Source organism: Notolepis coatsorum (genome assembly GCF_963971535.1).
Source record: "Notolepis coatsorum genome assembly, chromosome: 2".
Lineage (NCBI taxonomy): Eukaryota > Metazoa > Chordata > Actinopteri > Aulopiformes > Paralepididae > Notolepis > Notolepis coatsorum.
In genome coordinates, this window is record NC_140166.1 from 60000772 (window position 1) to 60023254 (window position 22483).

Here is a 22483-nt window from a genome sequence, read left to right on the forward strand (position 1 = left end):
ATGACGGGCGGCGTGATGACGTGCGGCGTGATGATGACGGTGCAGCGTGATGACGTCAGTCGTGAGCGACCCACTCTGAACAAGGCAAGAGGAGAGAGAGCAGCGCCGACAATGTCCTTGGTTAGTGTTAGGTTGATCAGGTAAGTTCACTTTCTGAAGCTGCTTTTTGCAAAGTGAAGAGAGGCTGCTGCTCTCAGTGTAAATGTGATTTAAAAAATAAAATGATCATCGAAGATGGCATTCAGTTGATAATAACGTTTCTCTCTTCAGCTATCTATGCAAACGTCATGCCTAAGGGTTTTCATTATTTTAATTTTGGGAGGAAATCTGCGACGGTGATGCTTAGGAGGAGGACAGATACATAGAGGATTGATTGAATTGATTGATTAAACATTTTATTAACAGATTGCAGAATGGGTACAATACAGTACAGCTCAATTGTTAAGGGGATGCAGACCAGAGAAAGGCTTTCGTCTTGTTTACATCAGGGTCCCCCATTTTCAATTCATCATATGACAGACAGTACTGCTACATCTAGACATTTATGACATACCAGATTTACAAATGCAGTACTGTTTGTGATACAAGAAGAGTATAAAAAAGAGAGTATATACATTTGACGAAGAAACTGTACATTGGAGGAGGTAGGTAGGAGGGGGGCTTGGGTTGTGCTGAGAACGGTCTCGAAATGACCGATCACACACAACATCATTAGGGCTAGTGGTAAGAAATTCTGAATACATTTCATACGAATTTAGATTTTGAAGTCACTCACGATTAGTTTAGATTATATTATTATACAGGCTATATACATCTTGGTTTGGCTCCATGCAAATGCCATGCAGCTCATTCGCCACGATTGTCATTTAATGATATGAATAGCAATAGCCATACCAACCAGTTCAACTGGGAGAGAGAGAAAAAAATGCAGACCTATGAAAGAAAACGAGAGAAGGATAATCTGTATTGAATGTAACATGTACATAAAATGGATTCAGAATTCACTGAGATCGTTACAGTGCTACTTAAAATGTCATAAATGTCTGGATGTAACAGTACTGTATATCGGTATGTCATAAATGTTATGATGGTGCGGTCAGGTGGCGTAGCTGAGATTGCGCTCGTCACCAATGCAAGAGGCTGCGGTCTCGACTCCCGGAGTCAGCATTGCTTGAGGCTTGGGCTGATCGCTATACTAACCTGTTTGGCTGAGTTAGGGGGAGGGCAAGTCGTGGGTGGTAATCTGGCGTTGTGGACAGCGACGCCTACAGGTCAGGTCTGGGCGCTTGCTCAGCGGAGGCAGGACTTGAGGAAGGCAGCGTGACCTCCCACGCGCTACACTTCACCAATGAGCGTCCTCGCTGCCAGGTGAAAAGAGAGCCACTGGCTGTCTCCACATGTGTCGGAGGAAGCGTGCGGATGACTTCAGGGTTCCCTTGTACCGACCAGTAGGAGAACATGCGCACAACAACCAGGTAGGGGAGGGGGGGAATTGGCACAACGACTAAATTGGAACGGGCGAAAACAGAAAAATCAGAGAAAGAGAGGATTAAAAAAATTATAATAATAATGTTATGATGAATTGAAAATGGGGGTCCGTGATGTAAACAAGACGAAAGTCTTTCTCTGGTCTGCATCCCCTTAACAATTGTGTGTTTTGATTGATTGTTTGAAAACTTTATTAACAGATTGCAGAATGGGTACAATACAGTACGGCTCAATACAAACAATTGTTAAGGGGATGCAGACCAGAGAAAGACTTTCGTCTTGTTTACACCAGTGTCCCCCATTTTCAATTCATCATGACATTTATGACATACACGACATACAAATATACAGTACTGTTTAAGAGAAAGATATTATATAAAAAATATATATATACATTCGAGGGGGAAGAAACTGTATTCATTTATAATGCACCCCCCCAGCCAATTTTCCGGGGCGCAGACCGGGGGGAAAAAAGAATAAATAGACAGGACAATGGAGACAGGGAACCAGGCAGACGGACAGACAGAGAACATAAGTACACCTCAGACACACAACACAACAGCAAAGTAACTCAAATGATCCTCTAGAGCAGGGGTAGGCAACCCTAGGCACGCGTGCCTGCATAGGCACGCGGGGACATTTTCATAGGCACAGGGGGCAGCATTAAAAAAAATTTAAAAAATTTGCTTTTAAATATTATAGTGAAATATTTGGCACTGTTGTCGCATTTATCTTGTTGAAATCCTCCCACAGGTTCTTTTTACTACCACATATTTAATTGAGACCCTTTATTTGTTTATTATTTCAATTTAGCTGGAAATGCATTGCTACATCATTCAGTAACATTTGCAGAGCCTTATAACAAACATTATTACGGTCACCATTGTGACCAGTGGGATTAATCAACACATTTTATTATTTATTTCTCTATTTCATTGAACATTGCACATGTTAAAAGCCATTTTTTTACTCAAAATGTGAGTATTACCAAGTCAACTTGTGTTTTTAAAACAATGACAATAAACATAGTTTTATTTAGAGTTGTTCCGATACCAGTATCGGAAATGCCGCCGATACTGCCTAAAATGCTGGTATCGGTATCGGCGAGTACCCTCTAATGCTGCGCTCCGATACCACGTAATTTATCAACAACACTGCGGTCTGTTGAGTGAGCATTATAAAACAAACGTGTGTTTAACCGACCGTGAATTAAAGTGTCAATGCTGTTTGTCATTTTAACAGCAGATACTTCCTTAACACTTTGACTGCCTAAAAACGATTTACAACGTCTTTGCTGGCGATGCTAAAGTTGCCGGGGGACGCTGTACAGCGTCCTTATATCAATATTTCAAAAATCTGGAATCGGATTCATATTCCCCCTCCGCTGGCCTGAGATTCACCAGCAGGACCCACTGAGCTCTCTGGCGGTTCAGGAGCGCCATCTGGTGGCCGATCGGCGCAACTGCTTAACAGGAAGCGCAGTAGAGGTTTTGCTGGTCGGCCCTATTGCTTCCGGCCACTCGGGATAGGTTCCGGCACTCTAGCTCGTCACTCTACATAGCGATCGATTGCCAATAACTCGATAAACAACATGATTTGGACGTATATACCATTATACAAGCTGGAGATGGACCGGGTAATAATATATCCCATAATGATAAAATTTCTACTCGACGATGATCGCCCAACGGCGCGCGGAGACTGGGGTGAGTTTCAGCGTGTAACGTTACCATCTTCGATACTAACTGCTTTTATCAACATTTGACCCACATTAGATGATTGGTATAACGCTGCCCACGGAATTATAAACGCCCCTCGCCCATCCGGTCAACATCAGATGACGTGTAGTAACTTCTAGAAGTACGTCTAGTTGGAATTTTTATATCGCGCTGATTGCCATCAAACTGTATTTCATCATCAATATAATGCATTTGGGGCTATATATCACGTTCTGGAGAAAGTTGCAGAAAGAGATGAAAACATACTTATACATTAGACCATACTTTACTATGAATATGTGAATGAAAAAGTTTAACGTTGCTACACAATGAACAATACATATAGGACTTTGAATGGGCCCTAATAATGGCAATGTAGCAATAGAATTTAAAAAGTTATAGCCCTGCAAAGAAGGGGACGTTCTCCATAGACAAATAGCGCTGGCAATCTATGGTATATCATTAATTTAACCCATGGCAGCCAAAGTGTTAAATGCCATCCTCCCGACAGAGCGGTGTTGACGGGGAGCTCAGATGGGTTCGCTTGGTGGTGTTATTAGCATTGAACAGCTAACCGAAAGCTAGCGGTAACTAACGTTAAAGGTTTAGCCATAACGTTACCTTGGCTAAAGTTGGGGCTATTCATAATCCAGCAATAATGGCTGCAGACCTGCAAGCAAAGTACAGCAAGTTGGCAAAGTAGTATTCCAACGTAAATCACATTTTCACCAGTAACGTTAGTCTTTCCATCTGCCGGTAGCTCATGCTAGCTAACCCAGCTCATGTTAGCGTCGTCACTGAACCACCTCGCGTACACAATTAATGACATGTTGCGGACAGCCATATCGGTGACAATGTTTAGCTTTTAGTGCCAAATGATAAGAGTCTGAGGCGGAGTCTCAAAAGAGAATGTTGAATATTTATTGTGCAAAAATCACAACAGAGCCTCTACTACTAACTGAACCGGAGCCTTCTGGTAGCAAGTGCAGCAACTAATAATGTCCGGGTATAGGGTATATCTGCAGTGCTGCAGCCCCACTCATTGATTAATGATACTAATACAAATCTATACAATCACCTGTTGTTGAATAAATACCATTACTTTCTAGTTATTACTAAAAAACAGTATATATAAAACAGTAGCTGTATATAAAAAAAAATAAAAAATAAATATATATAATCTATATAATTATTTTTAAATTTAAATTTTTTTTAATGTATGCACTGGTATCGGATCAGTATCGGTATTGGCCGATACCCAAAGCTTAGGTATCGGATCGGAAAGGAAAAAATGGTATCGGAACATCTCTAGTTTTATTAGGTTGAAATAATGTGGTTGTGTACTTATTTTTATGTTAACTTATTATGGATTGAAAACTGAAAACCTTAATGCACAGTAACTGAACTCAATATTTTTCAGTTCTGGTAACTTATTATAATTTTTTTTTTTACAGTGTAGTCTTGCGATCAATCAAAACGTATTTACACGATATACCTCACATTCACCCTCCATTCACATCCTGGTGTTCTCCATTAGGCCTGTAGGTGGAGCTATGACAGCACACGTACAGTACACACACTGATGGTGTGTGATGTGTCCAAAAATGAATGGGCAAATGTGAGTGAAATGGTCACACTGTATGCAGCTGTTTGTCTGCATTGCACCCCCCCCCCCCCCCCCCCCCACCAACTCAGATTTAGGGTTGATACAACCATCATAATAATATTGTTAATAATAACAATAACAATAATGATGTAATAATGTAAAAATTTTCATTAAAAATACCTGATTATGAGAAAAATAATTTCGATGCATGGAATATTGTTGAGGCACACTAGTTACAACTATATTTCAAACAGGCACTCCATGTCAAAAAGGTTGCTGACCCCTGCTCTAGAGCGAAAAGGTAGGCTTTCCACCATGGTCCGTGTCCAAGTCAGAGAGAAAACGATAAATGGTCAAACTGACTATTTTTTACATGTTCATTTGGATAACGTGATAGAAGAAGAAGTTGGACATCCACTACACTACACGGACTGACAATCAAGGAATTCAACGATCCTTTTAGCTAACGCTAAGCTTCCGATAAAGACGGCCACGGAAAAACTTTTCGTTTTGGAATTTCCCAGGAAACTCCATGATCATGTCACTTCAGTTCACGACATCAAGGAGCTTAAAAGAAAGAATATATTAATTTCCAACCAGAGAGAGAAACGATCGACTCAAGCGCTTACATGGTTATTATTAGGCGCTAATGTTTTCCTATTGAACAGATTATCAAAAGGTTTACACCTCCCCTCTCATTCTCAACCCGATTAAAATCCCTTCCATCGAGTGTATTGAGCCGTACTGTATTGTACCCATTCTGCAATCTGTTAATAAAGTTTTCAATCAATCAATAAATCAATCAGCCTAACGGTGATTTAATTTCAATAAGACTAAACCCAGCAGAATCTTTACACAACATTTGATATGTTCTCCACAATTTGTCTGTGTCTATTTAAAATGGAGTGATGTGTGCGTGTTTGTTTTAAAACTGTGTGTTTAACCCTTTCACTAACACTCTACAGACGGTTAACCTTTCACTACCACACTACAGACGGTTAACCTTCTGTAGTGTGGTTGTGAAAGGGTTAACCCTTTGTCGTGTGGCAGTGAAAGGGTTAACCCTTTGGTAGTGAAAGGGTTAAATGGACATGTGATATTTGTCTGTGTAACTGTTTAAGCCGTGACTCACTGTGTTTTTAAATGTGTTTTTACTTCCAGGTGTTTCCGCGGACCCCTCTCCGGTCTGTCCCCGGCGGCCACACACACGCCTCGGCCCCTGGGCCCGCCGAGGCGCCCCGTCCTCCTGGTCCCCGCCTCCGCGGTCCACACGCACGTGCCTCTGCTCGGGTCCAACAAGACGTCCGTCGTTCGCTGCAGCAGACAGAAATACGAGAGACTCTATCCCGTCTTACTGGTCAGGCCGGACGGCTCTACGGTCAACATCAGATACAGGGAACCCAGGCGGATGCTCATGGTTAGTAGTACCGGCACCGGCGCTGTTCTGCTCTACTGTATTGTAATGTCTGGTATTCTGTGCTCATTAGGGTTATGGGCGTCGTTTGGATTTGAACGATTCCGGTTCCGATTCCGAATCTCCATTTCGATTCCTTGTTCTAAACGATTCTCGATTCCGATTCTTTGAGGTGCAGGTCAAAACTGGTCACAGCTTATTTCGCAGGAGATTTTTATATTTTTTTGAAAAATCTTAAAAAAATGTCATACTATTCACATTGTCAGTTGACTTGATACAGTTTAATTTGGTAACTAGGGTATTAATTAACAAAGTAAATTTTTTTTGTAAGAATCGAAATGCAAGCATGTTACTTCCGGTTCCAGAACCGGAAGTTAGTAACCGGTTCCTATTAGAACCGGTTCTCGGTGCCCAACCCTACTGCTCATCTCTGTTCTGTTCTACATTTACATTTAGTCATTTAGCTGAAACGCTTTTATCCAAAGAGACTTACAAGTTCTGTACGACAAGTCATCAGGAAGGGCACAACTCTATCAGCTGAGTAACAATGTTCATCAAAGTGTTGAGTGCTACAGTGTAGGTTAGTTTATTAGGACAAGTGCATGACAGTAAGGTTAGTTAGGGTTCAATCTTTTTTTTCCATTTTTTTTTTCATTTCAGATAATGATTGTTCTACTCTGCTCTCATCCCCCGCTCTGTTCTGCTGTATCTCTATCTCTAAATAGTGTCTCTATTTCACTAGGATTACTTTGAGTGGAAAACATTATGCAGTCCTGGCTCTGTGAATGCAAACATAATGCTGATGTTGACGTGCCCCTCCCTCTCTCTCCCTCTCTCTCTCCCTCTCCCTCTCCCTCCCTCCCTCTCCCTCCCTCCCTCCCTCCCTCTCAAGATGCCGGTGGATCTGTCCACCTTGTCTGAGGAGGAGCGCCGAGCGCGGCAGAAGAAGAAGGTTGTGAAGAAGACCATGGCGGAGAGAAGCGACCACTATGAAGATGACTTTAAGGCTGATGACTACAGCCAGTTCTGGAAGAAGAAATAAGACGATGTCCATAGGATCTTGTATGTAGAGTGCACGGTCTGTAAGTCTGAGTCCAGTGAACGTTTTGTTGTTGCACATTGGATTTGAAATGGAACAATGAATATAATGTTAAAGTGCGGACTCTCGGCTTACATCCATATTGGGTGAACCGTTGTATATGGAAAAGTGTCACTTGTCTTGTAAGATAACCTGACAAAGGTCCTTGTACTGAAACATTGTTCTCAATAAATATGTTTTAATGGCAAGTTGGGCAAGACTGTTTGTGAGAGTTCTTTGTTCCTCTATAAATATCCCCCCCCCCCCCCCCCCCCATTTTAGTTTATTTGACATTAAAAAAGCAAGAGTAATACAAGAATAAATAAACGACCTGCGTTCTTAGTGTCAAGGATACCACAAGAATGTATTGGGACTTATTTTTTATTTTTTTTATAATATAATAATAATTAAACAAATACACAATTACAAAAAAGACCTAGAGCTAACCTGATACCAGTCACCTATGACAGTATATAAAACCTCAATGCATTACTAAGACAAATACAACAAACTGCTCTTTCTAGGAACCTGGATGTGATTTTCTCCTTAAAGGAACACGCCAACATTTAGGGAAATTAGCTTACTGTCTTCTCCAGAGAGAGACAAGAAGATGGATACCAGTTTCCTCTCTGTGCGTTCAGTAGAATGCTATCTTGTCTTTCAGGTTAGCCTAGCTTAGCACAATGAATGGAAGTGGACATGACCGGTTAGCCTTCGGGAGAGGTTCGTTGGACAAAGCCTAGGCTAACGGGTCATGTCCGCTTCCATTCATTATGCTAAGCTGCACGATAAGACATCAGTGACATCTCCATGTACTCTCCTTCTCCTACTCTTCTGCACCTTATGTGTATACTGTATACTCACTTCATCAGAGCATATATTTAGCCCCGTTTCATTTACATTGATTTTGTAACTAGTCAGAGCTGCAGGTATCCAGTATGAAGAAAGATTGTGCTGCTGAACTCTACAGATTGACTACATGATTAATAGGTTGGAAAACAGGGACCAAAATTCTGAACTTAACCATTAATTAAATCCTCTAAAGAAATCGAGCGATGATCCATTATTCTCAGTAGACATACAGTACAGCATGTCCATGTTGTTATTTATCCAAATAAAATAACATTAATCAACTGATATAATTGAACGATAATAATAATAATACACTTTATTTGTATAGCACCTTTCATACAAAAACCGCAGCTCAAAGTGCTTCACAGCCGTACAAAAGACAGGCATAAAATGAGCAATGCATAAAGTGCAGACATATAAGACAGAGCATAAAATAGATAGCAGCAAAGTGGACAAGGTGAGGCAAATCACAGTTGTTCACATTAGGATATAACATCCCAATAGAGTTTGTTTACGGTTTGATTCAGTTTTAAAATAGACTGTAATAAAAAGACTAAAATAGAATAGACAGAGTAAAATAGTGCAATAAAATAGTTAGTCAAATAGAATAGACAGTAAAATGATGCAGTACTGCAGTGCAATAAAATAGCCCTCATTTATAATACAATAATCAACAGAGCAGTGCATCGCTCTTAACACTTTATAGAACAACAGAGCAGTGCATCGCTCTTAACACTTTGAGTTTCTTTACAAAGTTCAATTCTTTATAGAACAACAGAGCAGTGCAACCAACAAACTAGATTCTTGTACCGGATCTCCTCTCTGGTAAACAAGAATACCCTGAAGACTCTGGCAGGAGCACTCATTCAGGTCAGACTACTGCTTGGCCTTACTCCTAGAACCCACCTCACCCCTGCCCACTTTGACAACCTAGGATGGCTTAGAGTAGACGACAGAGTACAGCAACTTGCAATGGGCCTGGTCTACAAGATACACTACACCACTCAGGTACCCATGTACATGTCGAGGTACTTCCCAAAGGTCAGTGAATACAACACCAGAGGGAGTGCCACAATCATGTCCAACCCAGATTCGGCTCAAACAAGGGACTAAACATGTTTCGTAATTATGCCACATCAATGTGGAACGCCCTACCCACAGCTGTAAAGGAATGTGAATCCCTACCCACCTTCAAAGCACCTACGGGAGGCTGCAATTCAAAACTGGCCCCTGTAAATGTCCAACCCCCCCCCCCCCCTCCAATGTACATTTTCTTCCCCCTCAAATGTATATACTCTCTTTTAGAAACTCTGTCTCTACTATATATTATTTGTATATCTGGTATGTCATAAATATCTGGATGTAACACTGTTTATCTGTCTATCTGTATGTCATAAATGTCCTGATGAATTGAAAATGGGGGACCCTGATGTAAACAAGACGAAAGTCTTTCTCTGGTCTGCATCCCCTTAACAATTGTGTGTACCTATGGTTATTAATTATTATTCTATATATGGGTGCATTCCGGTTCAGAGCTGTAGTAAGCACTCAATTTAAATACAACCAATTCTGATACACTAAAAAATGAAGAGCCCACAAAGTCGGTCACATGATTCATTGTCAACACGGACCAACTCCATCACATGTCACTTGGCGGCGTCACAAATCCTTGATGCTCCCATTTCAAGTTTATGGAGACAAATTGTTATAGATATTATTATTGACCCGAACTGTCCAAGGTTATTGGAACAGCGCAACAGTAAATTATGTTTTAGGGTGGATTTGTCCTTAAACTCGATGTGTAACTGTGCGGTCCTTCCTTATTACTTAAATATAGGTGAAGTTAACAGTAGCTCCTACTGAGTTTGAAACATAATGGGTTGAGATTGTGTACACACACACACACACACACACACACAGTCACACACACACACACACACACACACACACACACACGCACACACACACGCACACACACACACACACACACACACACACACACACACACACACACACACACACACACACACACACACACACACACACACACACACACACTTAAGTGAGTTGATTTCTACAACAGTGTAGGCCGCAGACGAAGCCACACGGGGGCAGGAAAACACCATTTACTCTCTTTGAAAACAGTTGAACAGAGGAAATATTGTATTGTATTCTATTTTGTGGTATCATATTCTGTTCTATAATAACATTAATGTTTAAAGGTTACAATGCAAGGCTCAAAACACAAAATATATAGACCTATACAGTATCTAAAATGTATCTAATAAAATAAAAACATTCAACTGAATTATGGATACAAATAAATATTTGGAATGAATAAAATAAATCCAATGAAATTTGCTTATATATATATTTATTTTCCTTTTGGGCGGATTTTCAGATTTCCCACAGTCCTGATGAGAGTGGGTCTAAAACTCTTAGTGTTTTTGCACTTTCTGTGTCTGCCTCTTTTTGCAGGGATTTTCAGTGATGGGTGCGAAGCTGTCCTTTGTAATCGAATGAATGAATGAATGAATGAAAACTTTATTTAACAGATTGCAGAATGGGTAGAGTACAGTACAGCTCAATACACAATAAGGGAATACAGACCAGAGAAAGACTTTCGTCTTGTTTACATCAGGGTCCCCCATTTTAAATTCATATAGAGATACAACCGCAGAGGTCTAAACCAATTCTTCAGAGCTGCATGCATGGTGAATATAAATCACCAGATTTGAGAATGACGTCACTATATTAGTGAATCCACATTTGTATTATAGCTCGGACACATGCATCAACATGGGTTTTTAGGACGTAGGCTAATGACTGTAGGCTGTAATTACAAAGTGATGCAATGTTTCACTGGTGGAGTGAAACGAGGTGGAGACTGGTACAGTGTGATTCACCACCAAGGCAATGTATTCAGTGATAGGCGAATAGGCTGCTACATAATCGAATAGAAATGATCTATATTCTACTGAGAAATCGTTTCATATCCTGGCCACATTGTGAGAATTGCTCTATTTGACTGGCATCCGTTTTCCTAAAACGATAATCCATTCTTTTAACAGGATTGATTGATTGATTGATTGATTGATTGATTGATTGATTGATTGATTGATTGATTGATTGATTGATTGATTGAAAACTTTATGAACAGATTGCAGAATGGGTACAATACAGTACGGCTCAATACACACAATTGTTGAGGGGATGCAGACCAGGGAAAGACAGTCTTGTTTACATCAGGGTCCCCCATTTTCAATTCATCATAACATTTAGCATGCGGTTGTTTGGACTATAGGCTATTGACAATAACTACATTAGATTAGATTAGATTAGATTAGATTAGATTAGATTAGATTAGATTAGATTAGATTGTCATTATGCAGCACAAGTACAGCACAACATAAATAAGTTTGGCATCCAACTATAGAGTGCAAATGTAACAGTAAAGTGCAACAACAATATACAATGTACAGGTGATATGTACAGATATAGATATAGTGGATATGTTCAAGGTATACAGACAGAGGTGTGATGTGAATAAATGTAGTATACAGCATTATAGGTTTATTAGGTTATTATCATACAGAGCTAATGGTTATGTGCAGGTGTACAAGCAAGTATATGAGGTTTTATATGCAGGTATATTCAGATAAATATGGGTACGTATATGTAATATAAAGATATAAATGTAAATATGCATGCGGCATATACATGTTGTAGTATACATGCTACAGAGTATATGGGTAGATAGACAGTGAAGCGGTAGGTGGGTATTGAGTTGATGCAACGTGCTTAATAATGTGGCAGGCTGGCAGCAGTGCGCGCGCACGGGGAGATTCCTCTGCCGCCCACACAGTGAGTGTTCCCAGCCGGCCACGTGCACGCGCTCGGCACGCACGCACGCATCATCCACACAGCAGAGCGCGGACACGCGCTTTGTGCGGGGCGAATCCCCCTCTGACGTCACAGGCGCTCCTCGTACTAGAGAGCTATATAAACGAAGCGATGAGCAGCAATATTCATATTCATCACCACACGAGACACGAGACAGACGTTTCAATTCACCGAGTTGCATTAATAATAAGAGCAAAGAGAGGAGTATTTACCGGTGGAGTATATTATAGACTAGTTACCGACGCCGTTTTAATAACTGGAATATTTAGCATCACAGGCACAATATCAAGTAAGTTTTGCGCACTGGGGCGTTTACATTATTGTTTTATTATTATGTGTGTGTGTGTGTGTGTGTGTGTGTGTGTGTGTGTGTGTCTTGTTCGATTGTATTTCAGAGTTGAGTTTGGTTTGGATTTAGTTGTAGTAATACATCAGTCTTATTATTAATAATAACTCATATCACTTTATTATTATTATAATCGCAGGTTGTTATTATTACCGCCGTCATCATGACTTTGAACAAGGGTGATAAACTACGCAACATGGACAGACGGCGAGGCAGCATGCCGTTCCCCGTCCATCTACCGAACAACGTCCACCGGAGGAGCATGCCGGTGGACGACCGCGATCTGATGCCACCCGGCGGGGGGCAAACCGGAGACCGGGAGCTGTCTAAGCTCCTGCGCTGCACCTCCTACTCTCCCGGCGAGCCAGGGCACCGGGACCGACGGCACCGGGAGCGGGAGGGGGAGGGCTGCGTGTCCGGCGATGACTCCTCGGACTCGGTCATCTCGTCCGGCGACAGTGACTCCGAGGGCGGGCCGGTGTACAAGGTGGTCCTCCTGGGCGAGCACGGCGTGGGCAAGTCCAGCCTGGCGCGCATCTTCGGCGGCGTGGAGGAGCGTCACGACTGGGATGAAACCGGTGAGTCAATCACGTCTTCGTTCTGACAGACAGACAGTGTGTGAGTCATCATCACCATCAGCCTGGCTGGTCGTGAATCGTGATGCTGGTGGGTGGTGGGGGGCTGGTTATGGTTGATGATGATCATCAAGAAGATATGAGTGATGTGGGTGGTGGTTATGGTTGATCATCATTTACATTTTGTCATTTATAGCTGACGCTTTTATCCAAAGCGACTTACAAAGGTCTGTACGACAAGTCATCAGGAAGAGGGCACAACTCTATCAGCTGAGTAACAATGTTCTAGGTAGGTTAGTTTATTAGGACAAGTGCATTTACATGTATATTATGTAGGAGAGGAGAGGGGAGGAGAGAGGAGAGGAGATGGGAGGAGAGGAGGAGAGGAGAGGAGAGGAGGAGAGATGAGAGGAGAGGAGATGGGAGGAGGGGAGAGGAGAGGAGGAGAGGAGAGGAGAGGAGAGGAGGAGGGGAGAGGGTAGGAGAGGATGGTGGAGAGGAGAGGGGAGGAGAGGAGAGGAGAGGGGAGGGAAGGAGAGGAGAGGAGAGGAGAGGAGAGGAGAGGAGAGGAGAGGAGAGGAGAGGAGAGGAGAGGAGAGGAGGAGAGGGGGTATGAGAGGAGGGGGGTATAAGGAGAGGAGAGGAGAGAATAGACTTTTAATAGAATAGACTTTTAATTGTCATTGCACACAAGTATACAACGAAATTTCAGGGGAGGAGAGGGGGTATGAGAGGATAAGAGAGGAGAGGGGAGGAGAGAGGAGAGAAGAGGAGATGGGAGGAGAGGAGGGGGGTGAGAGGAGAGGAGGGGGGTGAGAGGAGAGGGGAGGGGAGGAGAGGAGAGTGGGTATGAGAGGATAAGAGAGGAGAGGGGAGGAGAGGAGAGGGGGTATAAGGAGAGGAGAGGGGGTATAAGAGGAGGGGGTATAAGGAGAGGACAGGAGACATGATGAAGATATGAGTGATGTGGGTGGTGGGGCTGGTTGATCATCATCAAGAAAATATGAGTGATGTTGGTGGGTGGTGATGATGATGATGATGATGATGATGATGATGATGATGATGATGATGATGATGATGATGATGATGACGATGATGACGATGGTGATGGTGATGATCTATTACGTGAAATTTGAGGTTAAATGGCTATAGGCTTTGAACAAGATATACTTTTCCCAAGAGAGAGTACAGTTGCTTCGTTCATACCATCTTTATACATCATATAAAGTTTAACTGATGGATTTAAAAAGAAAACATGCAAGGCTTATCTCATAGGATAATTCTACATTGATTCTAGTTATTTCCATCCAGAATATATATTGAGGCACCGTCCATACCCTCAGCGCTGCAGCTGTCGCAGTATGGAGGGAAGCCCAATGAGTCACGGTGAATTGAAAGTGGGGGACCCTGATGTAAACAAGACGAAAGTCTTTCTCTGGTCTGCATCCCCTTAACAATTGTGTGTATTGAGCCGTACTGTGTATTGTACCCATTCTGCAATCTGTTAAATAAAGTTTTCAATCAATCAATCAGGGGCCTATATGGCATTACCTGAACAGAACATCTTATTGAGCCGTACTGTATTGTACCCATTCTGCAATCTGTTAAATAAAGTTTTCATTCATTCATTTATTCATAACATACAGTCATTTCACCTGGTATACTGGACAGCGGTGCTAAAAAAAATGGCACAAACAAAAGGGACTAAAAAGGCTTGTTTGGTATAGTTGGTTTGCTCTCTGCTATCCTTCACAACCTCCACAGTGTGTAACAACATACATCTTTGTTTTGTTTTTTCCAGGAAACACATACGACAGATCCCTCTTGGTAGACGAGGACGATGCGTCCATCTTGCTGTACGACATCTGGGAACAGGTGAGACATTATGTACCACATGCAGCAAAGATACTACAGTACTACAGTAACAACATGCAAACTGTTACTCCTGTCAGAGTGTAGAGCAGCGGTCAAGACAGTGTCAACCCTTTCACTACCGCACTACCAAACGGTTAACCCTTTCACAGCGACAATACAGAAGGTTAACCCTCTCACTGCCGCGCGCGGCAAAGGGTTAACCCTTTCACTACCGCACTACATATAAGGTTAACTCTTCACTATCGGTAGTGTGATAGTAAAGGGTTAACCTTATGTGGTGTGGCAGTGAAAGGGTTAAGTGACCTGCTCTCTCTGTAAGAGTGTAGCCGCAGTCAAGACGGTAGGGCTGTCCCCGACTAAGGATTTGGATAGTCGACTTTGATTGGCCGAAATTAGCCGATAGTCGACTATTAGTCGACTATGAAAAGGAAAAAAGTATAATTTTTTTATTTTTTTGTATCATTCCATTTGGGCTGTGGGGGTGCTTAATGTCTGAAGGAGTCGACTGAAGGCTTGTTGTCCTCTGCAAAAGCATGCAATTGGTCCACTGATGGATACATCTTGATATTTGTCTAGTGTGTTCATTAGACGGGTGAAATCCTCTTTCAGTGCCTCTGTGCCTGTTTTCGTAGGCAGTTGGCCTCTGGTATGCGTGCCATTAGCGTTAGCCACGCTTCTAGGCCTCTTTTCTTTTGGAAAGAATGATAAAAAAAAAAAAAGTATATAAAATTTTTTTTGCATTCGACTAAGAGGTTGGCAGTTGACTACGGCTCCTTTCGATCGACTATTCGACTAATAGGGGTCAGCCCTACAAGACAGTGTTAAGTAACCACGCTCTCCGTTTTGTGTGTCTTCAGGACAACAGCCAGTGGCTGAAGGAGCAGTGCATGAGGATGGGCGACGCCTACCTCATCGTCTACTCGGTGACGGACAGGTCCAGCTTCGAGAAGGCGTCGGAGCTGCGCATACAGCTGCGTCGGGCGCGGCAGTCTGAGAACATCCCCATCATCCTGGTGGGCAACAAGAGCGACCTGGTGCGCTCCCGAGAGGTGTCCGTGGACGGTGAGTCTCGGAGATAACATAAGATAAGGGATAATGTATAGCTACGAGGTCATTGTCGCAAAATAATTGACCGACACGGAGTTTAAAATACAGAGCCGCCTCGGCGAGGTGTTTTAAACGTCAGTGAAGGTCAATTATTTTGCGATGATGACCGAGTATAGCTATACATTATCCCACTTATTACATGGCTAACTTACTAACAATATACCTAATTCATTTGACAAATCGCAGTTGTTCTGTGGCTCTGTCAGCCCAAATAAAGTGATTATTATTATCGCGGGCAGCCCGGCAGGTGTGTCTGATTGGCTGCACTGAAACAGTGTGTGTCAGTGGGGCTTGATTACTCCAGCTGCGAAAAACAATAATCACCGGTGGTTATCGAAAAATAATTCACCGCTGTCGGGGGCTATTGACCAATCACAAGCAAGCATTTCGGCGAATGTGTAAACGCCATGTAATAAGATAAGATAAGACATTCCTTTATTGATCCCCTTGGGGAAATTATTCAGGCCTCATAGCAGCATGGGGGGGAGGGGGGAGGGGAGGGGACAGGTAGTAGAAGACATGGCACAGGTCATAGAATTATAGTACAGTGGAGAAGTAAACATTTAAATAGAATAAAAAGGCAATGTAAACAATATAACAATATAATTAACTCTGGACATGCGCATATGGGCAACAAGGTGCGAGCTGAGGGCATGTAATGCCCTCTCAGTTATATTTGCCCTACAATAAATATAGTTACAATTAGGGATGCTCGATATTGGCTTTTTTTACCGATACCGATATACCGATATTGTCCAACTCTTAATTTCCGATACCGATATCAACCGATATCAACTGATACCGATATATGCAGGGTTTCCCCCCCCCAAAATGTTTTATAATTTCAGGTAATTAACATTACATATCTCTTGTTATGGAATTAACACAACATTATGCATACTTTTGACAATAAATAAAATCAGAATTTGTTCTTACTTGCCTGGGTAAATAAAGGTTATAGAAATGTAATTATTTTTATTTTTATTTATTTTTTGAAAACCGATACCGATATTTTCCGATATCACATTTTAATGCCGATATCGGCCGATAATATCGGTAGGCCGATAATATCGGACATCCCTAGTTACAATATATAATCTAATAATATAAATCTAATCTAATATATATAATCTAAAAATCTAGAAGTACACCACTGTGAATGGATGACGACACGGTTTGTTGTGGCCCCACGTGCCTCCAGCACTGTGTGTGTTAGGGCCTCTGTCTTAGGCCTCTGTGTGTGTTAGGGCCCCTGTCTTAGGCCTCTGTGTGTATTAGGGCCTCTGTCTTAGGTCCTCTGTGTGTATTAGGGCCTCTGTCTTAGGCCTCTGTGTGTATTAGGGCCTCTGTCTTAGGCCTCTGTGTGTATTAGGGCCTCTGTCTTAGGTCCTCTGTGTGTATTAGGGCCTCTGTCTTAGGCCTCTGTGTGTGTTAGGGCCTCTGTCTTAGGCCTCTGTGTGTGTTAGGGCCTCTGTCTTAGGCCTCTGTGTGTGTTAGGGCCTCTGTCTTAGGCCTCTGTGTGTGTTAGGGCCTCTGTCTTAGGCCTCTGTGTGTGTTAGGGCCTCTGTCTTAGGCCTCTGTGTGTGTTAGGGCCTCTGTCTTAGTCCTCTGTGTGTGTTAGGGCCTCTGTCTTAGGCCTCTGTGTGTGTTAGGGCCTCTGTCTTAGGCCTCTGTGTGTATTAGGGCCCCTGTCTTAGTCCTCTGTGTGTATTAGGGCCCCTGTCTTAGGCATCTGTGTGTATTAGGGCCTCTGTCTTAGGCCTCTGTGTGTGTTAGGGCCTCTGTCTTAGTCCTCTGTGTGTGTTAGGGCCCCTGTCTTAGGCATCTGTGTGTGTTAGGGCCTCTGTCTTAGGCCTCTGTGTGTGTTAGGGCCTCTGTCTTAGGCCTCTGTGTGTGTTAGGGCCTCTGTCTTAGTCCTCTGTGTGTGTTAGGGCCCCTGTCTTAGGCATCTGTGTGTGTTAGGGCCTCTGTCTTAGGCCTCTGTGTGTGTTAGGGCCTCTGTCTTAGGCCTCTGTGTGTATTAGGGCCTCTGTCTTAGGCCTCTGTGTGTGTTAGGGCCTCTGTCTTAGGCCTCTGTGTGTATTAGGGCCTCTGTCTTAGGCCTCTGTGTGTATTAGGGCCTCTGTCTTAGGCCTCTGTGTGTGTTAGGGCCTCTGTCTTAGGCCTCTGTGTGTGTTAGGGCCTCTGTCTTAGTCCTCTGTGTGTGTTAGGGCCTCTGTCTTAGGCCTCTGTGTGTGTTAGGGCCTCTGTCTTAGTCCTCTGTGTGTGTTAGGGCCTCTGTCTTAGGCCTCTGTGTGTGTTAGGGCCCCTGTCTTAGTCCTCTGTGTGTGTTAGGGCCCCTGTCTTAGGCATCTGTGTGTGTTAGGGCCTCTGTCTTAGGCCTCTGTGTGTGTTAGGGCCTCTGTCTTAGGCCTCTGTGTGTGTTAGGGCCCCTGTCTTAGGCCTCTGTGTGTGTTAGGGCCTCTGTCTTAGGCCTCTGTGTGTGTTAGGGCCTCTGTCTTAGGCCTCTGTGTGTGTTAGGGCCTCTGTCTTAGGCCTCTGTGTGTGTTAGGGCCTCTGTCTTAGTCCTCTGTGTGTGTTAGGGCCTCTGTCTTAGGCCTCTGTGTGTGTTAGGGCCTCTGTCTTAGGCCTCTGTGTGTGTTAGGGCCTCTGTCTTAGGGCCTCTGTGTGTGTTAGGGCCTCTGTCTTAGGCCTCTGTGTGTATTAGGGCCTCTGTCTTAGGCCTCTGTGTGTATTAGGGCCTCTGTCTTAGGTCCTCTGTGTGTATTAGGGCCTCTGTCTTAGGCCTCTGTGTGTGTTAGGGCCTCTGTCTTAGGTCCTCTGTGTGTATTAGGGCCTCTGTCTTAGGCCTCTGTGTGTATTAGGGCCTCTGTCTTAGTCCTCTGTGTGTATTAGGGCCTCTGTCTTAGGCATCTGTGTGTGTTAGGGCCTCTGTCTTAGTCCTCTGTGTGTATTAGGGCCTCTGTCTTAGGCCTCTGTGTGTGTTAGGGCCTCTGTCTTAGGCCTCTGTGTGTATTAGGGCCTCTGACTTAGGCCTCTGTGTGTATTAGGGCCTCTGTCTTAGGTCCTCTGTGTGTATTAGGGCCTCTGTCTTAGGCCTCTGTGTGTATTAGGGCCTCTGTCTTAGGCCTCTGTGTGTATTAGGGCCTCTGTCTTAGGCCTCTGTGTGTATTAGGGCCTCTGTCTTAGGCCTCTGTGTGTATTAGGGCCTCTGTCTCCAGCACTGTCTCTATCACGGCCTCTGAAAGGTTTGAATCTCAGGAACAAGAAGTGTTTTAGCTGCTGTGCCACTTGAGCGTGGAAAACAAGCCTGAAAACGGGACAAAACTGGACCCAAGTTATTTGGGTTGAGTCGGGCCAATCGTCTTACTTAATTTGTTCCGATTGGTGTTTAGGAATAATACATGAAATAAAATGAAACGATGAGCCATAGTTGGGCTCTCAAAAAAGATATGACTTTTTTGGACCAATTTGGTGCTTTTACAGGTTATTTTGTTGTTCACCCAGTGGTAGGGCTTGACTTTTCAAACTTGAGTCAAAATCTAGTTCAAACACTTCTTTGTGCAGGTCGTCTTCCTTCCACGTCTCTTTTGATGTTCAGTCCCCGTTAGGTCACTGTTTGATAGTAGAATAGAATAGAATAGAATAGAATAGAATAGAATAGAATAGAATAGAATAGAATAGAATAGAATAGAATAGAATAGAATAGAATAGAATAGAATAGAATAGAATAGAATAGAAATACTTGAATCATCCCGAGGGAAATTTGGCTACCACTACAAATCACTCACAGTAGGCCTAAACATAACATAATAACTACGGTCCAGGATTCACATTAAACATTCACATTTCCTCTGGCATGTATTTACAATCTAATATAAAATATACAGTAAAAAAATACAGAGATCTACATTAAGTGTACAGTAAGTGTAATATTGACACTTAAATGTAAGAGTCCAGGAAGATGGTAACTGTCACTCTGTCACTCTGTGCTCAGTGATGCAGTGAGGCACAGTGATGCGTTGTAAAGTCTGATGGCTGTCGGAATGAAGGACTTCCTGTGCCGTTCAGTGCTACATATTGGGAGTGTTAGCCTAGCACTGACTACTACTAGTAGTGTGACTGACTGACTCGTTGTTTCTCCTCTCTCATTGGTTATATTATATATTATATATATAATTAGCCCTAGGTCACTGTTTGACAGTGTGACTGACTGACTGACTCATTGTTTCTCCTCTCTCTCCTCGCGGTCCTGCAGAGGGAAGCGCCTGTGCCGTGGTGTTCGACTGTAAGTTCATCGAGACGTCGGCGTCGCTCCACCACAACGTGCACGACCTGTTCGAGGGCATCGTGCGTCAGATCCGCCTGCGGAGAGACAGCAAGGAGGAGAACGCGCGGCGCATGGCCAACTGCAAGCGGCGGGAGAGCATCGGCAAGAAGGCCAAGCGCTTCCTGGGTCGCATGGTGGCGCGCAAAAATAAGAAGATGGCCTTCAGGCAGAAGTCCAAGTCCTGCCACGACCTGTCGGTTCTCTGAGAAACGGGAACGGCGGGGGGGAACTGACATTCTTTCTTTGGCCTCTGAAGACCAGGAGCTGTGTGTGTTTTAACACTAACCCTAAAGGACTAACGGAGCTGTACAGAAATGCTTTATATTTAATTTTGTATGAAAAAAAAAAAAATAAAAAAAAAAATGCTAAAAGGATTCAGTACATTAAACATGACTGGTGGGCGGCTGGGTAGTGTAGATGGGTAGAGGGCACTCATATACCACCGCAGAGACTCTGGGTTCGAATCCAGCTGTCAGCGGTACCTCCGGCTTGGTCAGTCGTCCCTACGAACACAATTGACAGTGTTAGCGGGTGGGAAGCCGGTGGGGGTATATGAGTCCTGGTCATTGCAAACAGCGACTCCTACTGGTCAGTCGGGGCGCCTGTTCAGCAGGGAGGGGATCTGGGGGAAATAGCGCGAACCTCCGTGCACGTTATGTTCCCCTAGGAGACTCCTCGCTGTCAGGTGAACAGAAGCAACTGGCGACTCCACATGTATCGGAGGAGGCATGTGATAGTCTACACCCTCCCCAGACCGACGGTAGGGCAGCATGTGGTAGTCTACACCCTCCCCAGACTGACAGTAGGGCAGCATGTGGTAGTCTACACCCTCCCCAGACTGACAGTAGGGCAGCATGTGGTAGTCTACACCCTCCCCAGACCGACAGTAGGGCAGCATGTGGTAGTCTACACCCTCCCCAGACTGACAGTAGGGCAGCATGTGATAGTCTACACCCTCCCCAGACCGACAGTAGGGCAGCATGTGGTAGTCTACACCCTCCCCAGACCGACAGTAGGGCAGCATGTGATAGTCTACACACCCTCCCCAGACCGACAGTAGGGCAGCATGTGATAGTCTACGCCCTCCCCAGACTGACAGTAGGGCAGCATGTGATAGTCTACACCCTCCCCAGACTGACAGTAGGGCAGCATGTGATAGTCTACACCCTCCCCAGACCGACAGTAGGGCAGCTGTGGTAGTCTACACCCTCCCCAGACCGACGGTAGGGCAGCATGTGGTAGTCTACACCCTCTCCAGACCGACAGTAGGGCAGCATGTGGTAGTCTACACCCTCCCCAGACTGACAGTAGGGCAGCATGTGGTAGTCTATACCCTCCCCAGACCGACAGTAGGGCAGCATGTGATAGTCTACACCCTCCCCAGACCGACAGTAGGGCAGCATGTGATAGTCTACACCCTCCCCAGACTGACAGTAGGGCAGCATGTGGTAGTCTACACACCCTCCCCAGACCGACGGTAGGGCAGCATGTGGTAGTCTACACACCCTCCCCAGACCGACAGTACATTTACATTTACATTTAGTCATTTAGCTGACACTTTTATCCAAATCGACTTACAAGTTCTGTACGACAAGTCATCATGAAGGGCACAACTCTAACACTGTTCATCAAAGTGTTGCCTGCTACAGTGCAGGTTAGTTTAGTAGGGCAGCATGTGATAGTCTACACACCCTCCCCAGACCGACAGTAGGGCAATGCGTGCAATGACCAGGAAGGGAATTGCCATAACGGAAAGATAGAAAGGCACAAATTAAAAAATGTAACACGACTGACATTATTCATCGTTTGAGTCACATCAAGTCCAATGTTGATAATCTGCATGAAGTTTTTCATAGTTAAGATTTTTATTATGAAGTCATCCTCCCTGTCTTGCCTTAAATGTGTTACCATTGATATTTGTTGTTGTGTAGGCTATGTATGACACATCCACAAAGGCTTGTTATTACCATATGTTTCAACAGGGAATTGTAAAGGGTGCCTTGCTCGTGGGTTAGGATTCTGCTCCTCTGTCCGGGGGAACTGCTGTGTTTATATACTGTAGCCTGAGTGACGATGATGCAACATACATCTCACTGGCCCCCGAACAAAGCAATGGTTCTGCAAGGCGCTACAAAATACCTCACCGTTTTATGTTATCTGGAGTCATATTTACTCGAAACTATGAGTATGC

At 43.8% G+C, this 22483-nt stretch overlaps 2 protein-coding genes across 2 annotated transcripts; both read left to right on the top strand.

Annotated features, from left to right (window-relative positions):
• The first annotated feature begins 60 nt into the window (after nucleotides 1–60).
• mrpl55 (mitochondrial ribosomal protein L55) lies at nucleotides 61–7507 on the top strand. The gene is made up of 3 exons (XM_084307411.1): nucleotides 61–140; nucleotides 5974–6229; nucleotides 7119–7507. The coding sequence occupies exons 1-3, from the start codon at nucleotides 112–114 to the stop codon at nucleotides 7266–7268; spliced, it is 435 nt and encodes a 144-aa protein (XP_084163537.1). The 5' UTR covers nucleotides 61–111; the 3' UTR covers nucleotides 7269–7507.
• Nucleotides 7508–12219: 4712 nt separating this feature from the next.
• Nucleotides 12220–21187, top strand: rrad (Ras-related associated with diabetes). The gene is made up of 5 exons (XM_084307389.1): nucleotides 12220–12348; nucleotides 12545–12983; nucleotides 14782–14855; nucleotides 15713–15917; nucleotides 20221–21187. Exons 2-5 carry the CDS (start codon nucleotides 12569–12571, stop codon nucleotides 20496–20498), a joined length of 972 nt encoding a protein of 323 aa, XP_084163515.1. The 5' UTR covers nucleotides 12220–12348; nucleotides 12545–12568; the 3' UTR covers nucleotides 20499–21187.
• The last annotated feature ends 1296 nt before the right edge of the window (nucleotides 21188–22483 follow it).